Source organism: Pinus tabuliformis, chromosome 8, assembly GCF_031772625.1.
Source record: "Pinus tabuliformis cultivar Carrire ecotype Pingquan chromosome 8, CPIR1, whole genome shotgun sequence".
Taxonomy (NCBI): domain Eukaryota; kingdom Viridiplantae; phylum Streptophyta; class Pinopsida; order Pinales; family Pinaceae; genus Pinus; species Pinus tabuliformis.
In genome coordinates, this window is record NC_142294.1 from 2,035,838,756 (window position 1) to 2,035,850,551 (window position 11,796).

Consider the following 11,796-nt stretch of genomic DNA (forward strand, 5'->3'; position numbering starts at 1 on the left):
TTTCTCAAAGAACGACAAGTACTCTAAAGGTGCCAAACATATAGAACTGAAGTATCTTGTTGTGAAAGATGAAGTTCAGAAACAAAGAGTGTCAATCATGCACATCAGGACAGAACTTATGATTGCAGACCCTTTGACGAAAGGGTTACAACCAAAACAATTTAAGGAACATGTTCAAAGAATAGGTCTTGGTTGTATTAATAATAATTGATGTGTGACATTCTGAGCTCTTTTATGTGTTTCTGATATACAATTATGTGTCTCTTGTTTTAATGTAGTAGTACGTATTTTATGTAATTTTAAACAAGAAAGAGTCTTATAAAGATATCATGTTTAATCATTATGATATAAGACATTATGTGGACCATTATGCTGTTTTATATAAATTATGAGTATGAATTGATGGATTGCTGGTATTGTAGTATATGGAAGGGAATGCATTGAATTAATAGTGCACAACCACCATAACTCTCAGCAATTTATCATAGTATGATGTTCAACACTTAATATTATGAATAGTTGGGTCAAGTGGGAGAATGTTAGAAACTGCTATTAGAAACAACAAAAGGCTCATTTACTTTTAACGTTAAAGCAGTTTCTAATCTTAATGTGACCCGATCTAATCTTAAAGCATTTAGATCTTATCTTAAAGCAGTTTCTAATCTAAAGCATTAGATCTGTGATTAATCTTAAGCGTTGAATTGGTATATGATGGACGTACCAGATTAGAGTTAAATGATATATAAAGGATTGGGTCCTCTCTCTCCCTCACAAGAGTTGTATTCTTCTCCATCAAGAAGCGCATGAAGGAAGTGAGGGCAAGAGGAGAGAAACCGAATTCTGAGAAGAAGAATAACTGTCAGGAGTCAGAAGATAGAAGATGGTAGCGATTACATCTTCCGCTGTTAATCAAGGTATGCCATCTTAAATAATAGATCATGTTAAGTTTTGTTAGTGAAATATTCGGTATTGAAAGATCTCAGAGACAATAAGAAATTTTTTACACCAGCTTCATCTCGAATATGCCAGATTAAATTAGCAACCTTCCTTTTCGTTGCAGCTCTATGATTTTTTTTTTTAGTCGCCGTCTTTGATCCAAGCCACTCTGCTTTTAAACCCCCCTTCCTGTTCCTGATATTTAAGTATTTTGTTCTTCTTGTCCACCAGATCCAATACGGCCTTCTTGGTTTGGTCTGAGAAATATTCAGTATTCGAAATGTCCAAGAGGGAAGCGATTTCCTGTTCAATAGCAAGTAGATCCCTTCTAAACCCTTCTTCCCTTCTAAACCCTTCTTTACGCATGGTGGTCTAGGCCCTAACCTCCAACTTAAGCCTCTTTAATTTAAGACACAGCTTTTCCATCGAACTCCCATTATCAGACAAAGTTGGAAGGCTCCAAGAGTTATAGAACAATTCGATAAAATTTGGATTGAAGGGTAGGGCATTTAGATCCTTTTCTTCACTCCACTCCAGAAAGATGAAGTCTAAAGATTCTTCATTCTCGCGTGCAAAAATGAGTGGACAAAGAAACGGTCGAGCCTTTTTGCTATGCCGTCAACTCCAGATCGCCCATTTCTCCAAGTTGGACAAATAGGATTAGGTGCTACGTCCTTAAGCATCTTGTGGTTGAAGAGGTCCTTAAAAGAACTGCTAGTGGGTCCAACTTAGCCTTATGTCCCCAACATTCCCCTGCTTCCATAATAAAATCCAAATCCCCTGCGAATATGAGGGCATGAATATCCAGGATGCCACTAGCATCGACCTTTTCCCAGCATGCTTTTCTGTTATTACAAGGGGCGTATATATTCAAAATGTGAATACGAAAACATGTTCCGCTACAGTATCCAGATGAAGGCTTTAAAGGAAAAAAAATTAGGGTTCGACATAGCTGCGAGTCCACCAGATATACCATGGGCACTAGTGGCACAGACTTCCCATGTGGGGCATATTTTCAATAGAAAGTCCTGAGCCTTTTCCTTCTCAGCCATTGTTTCCTGCAAAAGGACTAAGTCCAGATTCTCTGATTGGATGCAATTAGATGGAGATCTTAAGGTTTGGGAGGATCTCAGCCCCCTTCTGTTTAAAGACATGATCTTCATTAGGAAGTAGATGAACCGGGAAGCTCTGCTCTTAGGTCCCGTAATTCAGAAACTTCCTGAGAAATATTGACTTCATAGGATGGGCCAGGATCGAATGGAGGAAATAAGGATTCCTATAAAGTCTCAGAGAAACATGAGTTTAACTCCGAACCAATGCTTCCGCATAATGAAACTTTTTTGTACTTAATTTCCTTTTTTTTTCCTCCTATGAGAACCTCTCCTACTCTGTTCCTGGACAGAATTGAAATTTCTTTCTTGGAAAAGTTCCTCTTGATTGACAATGGTTCTAGGCCTATCGACGAGTTGCACTTGCCATCTATGTTGTCCAGGTCAGCATGTACCGATAAAGGAGAGTATTCTTCATCCTGAGTCGGCCTATAGCAAATAGGAGAGAGTAAGGAAGCTCTTGGGGATATTCCTTCAGCATTTGCCTTATCTTTGGAATGGGGAAAAGATGAGAGCATGTTCCCGGGGGAAAAGAAGACCTCCGGCCCTTATTTGCATTTCTCCTGTCATATTGACCTGTGATCTGTTTAGGAGTAAAAATGAAAGTACTTGTAAATAAAGAGGAAATTAGATGGTAACACCCAATGCAATTGCTTATAGATAAAAAGAAACGGGAAAACAGTGTATGAAACTGGGGTAGCTTGATTGAAAAAATGGGTAAAACAAAACTATTACGGAACCTTCTGAGTAGAACTGAGTTTAGCTTTCACTTGAGATAACATTAACTGAAAATACATGAGATAACATTATCACCTGTCAACTGAAAATACCATCCCTTACAGTACCAAAACGGTAGGTAGTATTATGAAAATGCAATTATGATTTCATTGCAAACTTGTGAAACCTTTGTGTCCTTATCGACCATTATAATGTAACCCTTTTTCACATCCTCGGGGTGCAAGTTGCAGGATACACTGATGTTGTTATAACATTTGAAATCTCTAAACAAATCAGACTGTTCAGTCCACATAAATACATGAAGGTATAATCCACTACTACCAAATGGGGGGTATCCAACGAGGATCTTGTATTCATCAAATGACCCACCATCATGGCTCGCTTCAAATCTTACACGAAACAGATCCTGTCTGTGACCGCGGGGAGAAGGAAAAGTGAGAAAGCACATCAATATAGCACCACACGATTGGAATTCTTCCATCTTCGCATGAAATTCAGATGGAGATGCAGCAAAGACAAAATCCACCACTCTGACGTTAAACTTCCCCGCGATGGAATGTATTTCTGGGGTGACCTGCACAAATTTCATAAGTCCATTTCAATTGATAAATATTTTAATAATTCAAAGTATCAATTTTTATTACAGATCTAATCTCTGGAAAAATTAAACACCCACAATCTCATGAAACGCCGTCTCCCCAATTCGAGGGATAGTTGATGACTTCCCCAGTTTTCCAGAAAAGAAAGCAGTTGATAGCTTTTCATGAGAGGCCGATGTCTGCACAGATTTCCCAAATCCATTAGGCTTGTTAAACTTACCACAGTTACAGTGATAAGATTACACACCCACCGATGCACTTCAGAGATCAACCACAAAACGACTATTGGTGCTACTTCAGAAAATATAATAGTTTTATAAGGAGCTGTTTTTTAAGGAGTTAGGGAGTTGTTTTTGGTGTGATTTTTTGTAGTTTCTTTTACTAGAATTTGGTAGAAAAATTTGAAGTGAAATTTTGATTTGTGTTATTTAAATTAGTTTTTTAAATTATATATAGATTCAGCACACTGAAAACTTAGGACACTGTTAGGACACTTTTATTATACAGGAACCTTATTAAATTTGTGATTTCAATGAATTCTCACAAGATTTTAGAAAAATAAAACACAAAAATATACCCAAAAAACCTTCCAAAAAAATCACACTAAAAACAACTCAGTTTTATAGCAATAAATATGCTGTGTAATGAAAAATACTAACCAAAAAATTGCAAATGTCATTCCAAATAACATGAGTGTTTGTTGAAATGCGGAGACACTTTAACCGTTCCCGCTGACTCAGACCTTGTATGCTCTTGAGCTCCCAGCACGCCTCCGCTTGAATCTCTTCCAACGATGTGAGACCTTCAATGTTCAAGGTTTCCAGCTTAAAGCATCGATTTACGGTGAGGAATTTGAGATCTACCAGATTTGAAAGGTTTATTAATGTATTCAATAACCAGCACCCTTGCAGATTTAGTCGTACTAATGTTGATGGAACTTTAACCCGCATCAGGTCCTTATTTTCTGAAAGATCGAGTGTTTCTAGGCTGGGTAAAACACCTTTAGGGATGTATATCTCGGATATGAATGTGCCACTCAAAGTGAAATCTCTTAAAACACCCATGCCACAATGCATGGTCTCCTGCTTTTCAAAACTAAAAATTTTAATTGGACAACGCCTTATAACCAAAACTTCGATATTGGTCCCCTGCCCTGCAATTTGGTCTGGTAAGATGCGCCATAGAGAGAGGCATTCAATGAGAACCAACACTTTCAGCGCTTTTAACGGCCTCAAATCGCCCAGAGACTCTGGTAAATCTGGTAAATCTGTCCGGTGCGAGCTCCCTATTCTTAGTTGTTCCAACCTGTCGGGTAGTTCCAGATTTAAGGGCAATTTTAAATGAGTACCTAGTAAGTTCAGGTACCTTAAAGACCTTTGATTTGGGATTCCTGAAGGCAGGTACAGCAGTTTAGAACAGCCTTTGAAATCGACATACTCAAGTGTCGATATTTCTCCCAAAAAAGATACTGGAATGGAGAGATTAATGCAGTCTGGCAATGCTAGATATTGGAGATGCCTTAATTCAGAGAAAGAATTGGGCAGTCGCGTCAGATTAGTGCAGCCAGATAGATCCAAATGTCTTAAGCTTTTGAGTTCCCGAAAAGCAATAGGGAGTACTTGTAAAGATGTGATGTTTTTCAACACTATCTTACTCGGAAATTTTATGCTCCTTCCGATCCATTCAAGAAAACGGAAAAAATTAGAAGCTATCAAGCCTTTAATATCAAATGACCCGCTGCTGCTGGAGGTACTTGGGTGTGTGCTCCTTAAGTTAATATTCAACACACTCAAGTTCGAAGGAGGCTGCAAATTGCAATGCATATAATCTGTTTAATAAAATGTGGGACGGACTTCACCACAAAATACTGAGCAACTGTAGATGTACTTACCATATTAAATCTTTGGAATAACTGCTCCATGTCACCATGACCGTAAAGTTCCAAAACTCGTAAGTTTCTCAGTGAAATTGTATGGGGCAAGTGGACAGAGCTGAAATTGCTGAAGCGAAGCCACACCAAATCTCCCGACAGCAAATCTATGGGAACTTCAACTTCAACTACAAGAAGACGCACGCCCACACCCTTTAAGTACTTCGTGCAAACAGCTTGATTCTGACCTTTCTGAGTCCGAATCCCTCGTATCCCATACGACTCTGCTCCGCCCTGACAAACGAGAATAACAAAGTTAAGTCAAATGACTGTGTTTTATGGATTATTTAAAAGCAATAAAAAACTTGGGACGGAATACACATACTCGCAACAGCAACATCTTCTGTATATCATCTGAGCAGCTGAGTCGAAGAGGGTTAGGGGTACGAAACTCTTCCATAGCGTAACGTCTGGCTAAACTCCTAATTTGATCATGCATTGAAATTTTATATCTTCCCCTTGGGTGTGGAAGGTAGAAATTATAGTCATCACCAATCTGAGAAAAACAAACAATTAGGGGCAATAAGAATCCACTGGGATCTCTCTTTTTCGCAGGACAAAGATTAAATACAGAATAATTCTTACGGGTTTTTCTGGCGTGCATTCAGAATCATCATCCGACTCAACGTCGAGATGATATTCTAGAAGGCATTTTTGACGGAGACTTTCCAGGCAATCCAGAACATCGTCGTAACCTAATCCCTCCAATACTTGAGCTGCTAGTTCTGTGTCCTCTCCCACCATGAAACAACCGATGTCCAAAAATATTTCCTTCTCCTCACGCTTGAGAGCCTCGTAACTCACTTTTAACGTGTCCATTATATCGTCTGGTAGTCTTCTCCAGAGCTTTTCCAACTGCCGCTGCCAATAGTCTTCCTCTCGCTTGCCAAGAAACTGTGCGCCCAATACTTTTAAGGATAAAGGCAGCCCACCACAAATTTTCAGTACTTCCTCAACCAAATATTCGAATCCTTTGTATGGTTTGGATTGATAGAACGCATGCCAGCAGAAAAGCTCCCGGGCATGTTCTCTCTGCAACGGCCTTACGTTGTACAATATAGTTTTTGCAGAAGAGCGTCTGAGTAAAGCCCGATCACGAGACGTGATCAAAATCAAACTACGCGATCCCACAACATCGGCCACGAGCAGACTATTTATTTGCTCCATATGATCGGCGTCATCCAGAACAATCAGAACCTGAAGCCCTTGTAGACGATCACGAAAAATACCCTTTCCTTGCCTGGTATCCTCAATATGAAAATCGCAACCCAACAGATCCTGAAGGAGCTTCCGCTGCAAAGATGGTAAATTCCCTTTTCTGATACCAGACAGAAAACTAGACCTGTGGAATTCCGAACGTTTCAAGTTGTAGAGATATGTAGCGAGAGTTGACTTTCCTAGTCCAGCCATTCCTGCAATACCCACAATCGATGTACCAACATTTAACTCGCTTTGTTTCTTAATTTCATTATTTATTTCCTCCACCGCTTCATCGAGTCCAAGTGGGTACTTAGGTACCTCGAATAGTTCTGACTCTACTTCTTTTAATACGACCTTCACAATCCTCTCCAAAACCTCTCCGAAATCACTGCCAAAACAGCAAACAAATACGTGCAGTCATCAGAGTTATAAGAACACATAGGCAGAACTGATTGAGAAAAATCCAAGATTTTTAATAAAATATGTATTCACCTTTCATTAGTTTTGCACAGTACGCCAGAAATCTCCGAGGCCTTGTTGAGGGCTTTCTTCCATTTCTCGATGTGTTCCGTGGCGACTCTGCGTTTGTACTGATGTTGTTTGAAAGCATCTTTATAACGTCCGCTCTCAACGTGACGAAGGTCGTTAGGCTCAACGTCACAAAAGACAGGAATGATCTTCCTGTTGCGCTTCTCCAAAATCCAACAGAGCTCATCCAAACACCAACGTGATTCAGCATAACGCCCGCTGAAAATGGCAATATGAACCGACGCACTTTGAATGGCTCCCAGGATTGCACGGGAGAGCGCATCTCCGGTGTGGAGTTCCTTTTGATCGAGAAAAACGCGGAGGCCATGACAAGTGGTGAGACGATGGTAGATGAGGCTGGCCAGAGTCTTTTTGACATCAGGACCCCTGTGATTTATAAAAACGTGGTATGTTGCTGACACCGGTTCTGTCGCAACCGACTCCATAGCTACTGTGTCTTACAAATCGAATGGAATCGTATCAGATACGGTCGAAGATAAAGGAAACGCTTGGCTTGAGTGAGAGAAACCAACGAAGGCACTATACTATATGCGAGAGGAGATGAATGAATAGCGATGCCAAGGAGAAACCGATGAAGGTACGTTATCATAGACCGTTGAGAAGCAGACGTGTGTGCACTCTGTTTAAGTTTATAAGTATTCCTATTCAACGTGATAGTTGGTGGAGCCGATTTAAGTATTGAAGTCTTGTGAGTATTGATAGATTCAGGAGTGAATGGTATATGGAATCACAAGTCAATTGACTTGTCTTGTCCACGTTGTTATATGATGTCGTGTGAGTATTGATTGATTCCGGAGTGAATGGTATATGGAATCACCGCAAGTCAATTGTGTTTGGCCAAGTTGTTGTATGATGTCAATTGTGTTTGGCCAGGTTGGTTGTATGATAGAATGTTATCCTCTTGAAGTCTTGTGAGCATTGATAGAATGGAGGGTGAATGGTATATAGAATCACCACAAGTCAATTGTGTCTTGTCCAAGTAGTTGGTTTATGATATTGTGTCTTGTCTAAGTAGTTGGTGTATGATAGTGTATGATAGAATGCTATCCTTCTCACTCTAGAAAGCAAATAGTTTTTTAATTATAGTTTTAATTTATGTTTTTACAAGGTTATTCAAATTTTAAATGTGAGGTACATTTTACATAATTTTGATAGATTTAAAGTGAAAGAAGGTTGTATAGTTGTCTTTTTTTGCCACTTAGTTTAATTATTGATTTTGAAAGGTATGAACACTAAAATTTAAGGGAGACAAAATATGGAGGAAATGAGCATCTCTCAAGCGAGCCAAGCTCAACTTGAAAAGTGCTTGCACAAGACACTATTATCAATCAATTAGAATGTTCATACATATATATAATTACAGATATGTTAAGGAGTTACAACAACTTCCTCATAAATAGGATCCAAGAACTAAATATGACCCATAATCTCAACCAACAACTAATCTAGAACACCTTATATTTCTCCATTATTCCAATTTCCCCTCTTAATGGAGAAATTCATCCAAAGTCACATTTTTCCTTCCTTGGCTTAACATAGGCCACTTGATGTGGTTAGTCTTGATCATTGGTGATAGACAATGTTCTAGGGAGTGCAAGCTTACTTGAAGCAATACTTCCAGTATCGATCATCTGAGCATGAGAATCTTTCCATCCACACATGGTTTATCTGATTCCATGTGCTCCTTGTGAGTCACCCCATTAAATTCCATTCTCCTTATTATTAAGGATGTATAATACGATCTATTTTGTCCCCGGTAGATTACTTGGGAGCTTTGAGATGGAAAAGCTTCAGATGATGATTGGCTTCCATAAGAATTGTTAGTTCCATTGAAGGCACCTCTATTTCCTCTTTGTCTTTGTTGTGCTCTTAGTTATGTGTTTCCCTCGTTATCATCTGGATCTCTAACAATAGGTTCATAATTCAAGTGTTTACGCCCTTCCTCATGAACAACTGATAACTATTCTATTGCAAGATCTTGTCCTGATACTTCTGGTCATCAATAAAACCACATTGTTTGTCACGGAATTCTTCTGACTAAAAAATACTACCCAAGCCAAAAATACTTCCAAATGGCCTCATGAAAAAGTGATCATAACAAAATTCACAGTCGAATAAATCTAAAAATAAAGCCATATCACTGACCCGCCCCTTGATATCCCCTTCAAATTTTGATCCCAAGAACTTTCTCAATGGGAAATGGTATTATATGAACAAATAAACTAGTATAATACCCTTTTAACTCTGCTGGACCCACGCAGACAACACCTCTCCTCACACTTTTCAAAGAGTAATGCAGACATTGTGTTCCAACATGGCTGGTCATAGCACAAGTTTTGCTAGGAATTTTTTTTTACTAGTTAGCTGACTGGCTCCATGCTATTCGCAATAGATGAGCATGCCCTTATCACTGCATACAATGTGAATAGGGGTTTGTGCCTCCTCCACACAGGTGCATTGTCTAAAGTCAACACTGACTCTGTACCTCCTCCACACAAGCGCACAACAAATTTAAATACTTCGTGGCATATCACACCTCCTCAATTCCAGATGACTTGATCCACGACTCTAACAATCACATCTCCTCCTTAGCCTACGATCGCAAATGGAGTAACTCTCCTTCCTCGGCTAATCCACAGCTCAACAGGCAGAGCGACTCTTAAAGAAATTATAGGGGGGAAGAGGAGAGGAGTCTCCCTTAACAAATCAGTTGCGGAGATCAAATATTTAGTTGCGACGAACAAATTGCAACTAGACAAAAGCTTAAAAAACACAGAACTTTGATGCACAACAAAACAGAGTAAAATGAAGCAACACAATAAAAAACTTTGGCTTATAATTCTTAATGCATGAAAAATATTCACACGGAGGTTGCGCTCCTTCACCAAGTAAAAAAAAGTTCTTACGGCGATTTACACTTCACCAGGGTTGTGGAGTAACAAACAGTAAAACCCAGTAATTGTTGTTTTCACGCACCCACCCTTCACCTACTTACACCCTCGACTTTGTTAAAGACTTCTTCATAGATATTTATCAAAACATATATCGTTGACTCATTAATACATGACTGAACAAAAAATTAAGACACAATATGGGCGATTGTACAAAATAAATTATTTTATGAACTTGTAGGTGTTGCGAAGTGTAGGTAAATAGTCGTGGAGTAAATGTTTGCCCATACATATTTACCAACCCTTCATTTAAGTCTCATTTGCTCTTAAATGCATGACGTGTGTTGCAGAATGGGGAACTTGTACTCCTGCTCAGAACTTCTGTCCTTCAGCCCACAAACAAAATCCGTAACTTACAAAAATCTATTTGAAAAGTATGGTTGCTATCAGTGTGTTTAACACGGTGGTTGGGATTATTTTTCCAACACTCCCCCATAATCACAACTACCATCATTGACAATTCCCAAATAGTCTCTGAGATAAACAAAATTTTCACGTACAAATGGCTTTGTGAAAATGTCAGCATATTGTTCCCATGACCTGCAGTGCTGCAACACAATTTCATCGTTGTTAATCAATTCTCTAATAAAATGATATTTAGCATCAATATGCTTGGTCCTATTGTGAAAAACACAATTCTTTGATAATGCAATTGTAGAAGTGTTGTCGCAGAAAATAGGTTTTGTTCCCTTTTGGTCATGGCATAGATCCATCAACATCCTTCTCATCCAAACTTCTTGACATGTCGCTGTTGTTGCAATGACATATTCAACTTCTATTGTTGACAATGAAACTATTGGCTACTTCTTGGAGGCCCATGAAATGTCTCCAGAATCCAAATGAAAAACATATCCTGATGTGTTCTTTCTGTCATCAATACTTCTTGCCCAGTCATCGTCATTGTAACCAACCAACCTAAAATCATTTGTTGTGGTGTACAAAATACCATACTATTTTGTCCCATTAACATACCTTAGAATCCTTTTGGCTGCTTGCCAATGTGTCTCCTTGGGTGTCTGCATGAACCTTGACACTAGGCTTATTGCATACATTGTATCCGACCTAGTTACATTCAAATACATCAAGCTGCCCACCATACTTTTGTATAATGTCGGATTGACATTGCTGCTACAATCTTCTTTGCTCAACTTTAACTCCATGACAGTTGGAGTTGGTGCGGGCTTGTTGTTCTGCATATTAAACCTCTCCAAATTGTCTGCTACATACTTTGTTTGAGAAATAAAAATACCATTTTCTATTTTCTTCACTTCTTTGCCCAAAAAATACCTTAACAACCCCAAGTCAGTCATTTCAAATTCACTCTTCATGACTCCATTGAAATCAAAGATGAGGAAATCATCACTGCCTGTAAAAATGAAATCATATACATATAAGACAACAATAATAAGCTTACCATCACATTTTTTGAAGCCATTGTCCAACAAGTAATCATCTATCCTGCTATACCATGCATGCGGTGCTTGCTTCAACCCATAAAGAGATTTCCTCAACCTATACGCCTTGTCTTCTTGGCCTTCTACCTCATAACTAGGTGGTAGCGCAACATATACTTCCTCTTTCAGCACTCCATTCAAGAACACTAATTTACGTCCATTTGATACACTTTCCATTTATGTTGCGTGAAAATATACACCATTGTACGCATTGTCTCCATCCTCACGACTGGCACAAACGTCTCCGCATAATCTCTTCCATGATGCTGCTTGCATCCTTTGACAACTAGCCTTGCTTTATGCCTTTCAATCTTTCCTTCAATTTTTCTC

General features: G+C 38.9%; 1 protein-coding gene across 3 annotated transcripts; it reads right to left on the bottom strand.

Annotated features, from left to right (window-relative positions):
- Positions 1–992: 992 nt before the first annotated feature.
- On the bottom strand, positions 993–7,538 carry LOC149244615 (disease resistance protein L6-like). 3 transcript variants are annotated; one of them, XM_089374915.1, is made up of 8 exons: positions 7,005–7,065; positions 6,831–6,900; positions 5,898–6,724; positions 5,638–5,808; positions 5,274–5,546; positions 4,042–5,187; positions 3,460–3,561; positions 994–3,357 (listed from the first exon to the last, which is right to left on the bottom strand). In XM_089374915.1, exons 3-8 carry the CDS (start codon positions 6,720–6,722, stop codon positions 2,908–2,910), a joined length of 2,967 nt encoding a protein of 988 aa, XP_089231041.1. In that variant the 5' UTR covers positions 6,723–6,724; positions 6,831–6,900; positions 7,005–7,065; the 3' UTR covers positions 994–2,907. The 3 variants fall into 3 exon arrangements, with proteins under 3 accessions (XP_089231039.1, XP_089231041.1, XP_089231040.1); XM_089374913.1 differs by having other exon boundaries at positions 993–3,357; positions 5,898–6,900; positions 7,005–7,538; XM_089374914.1 differs by lacking the exon at positions 7,005–7,065 and having other exon boundaries at positions 6,831–6,980.
- Between the last annotated feature and the right edge of the window lie 4,258 nt (positions 7,539–11,796).

Excerpts from the sequence above, each read along its gene's own strand:
- LOC149244615 (XM_089374913.1), bottom strand. The coding sequence starts at position 7,486 with ATGGAGTCGGTTGCGACAGAACCGGTGTCAGCAACATACCACGTTTTT. Across the intron at positions 5,188-5,273 it reads TATTCCAAAGATTTAATATG|CCTCCTTCGAACTTGAGTGT; the intron begins GTAAGTACATCT and ends TGCAATTTGCAG. Across the intron at positions 3,562-4,041 it reads ATGACATTTGCAATTTTTTG|ACATCGGCCTCTCATGAAAA; the intron begins GTTAGTATTTTT and ends AAATCTGTGCAG.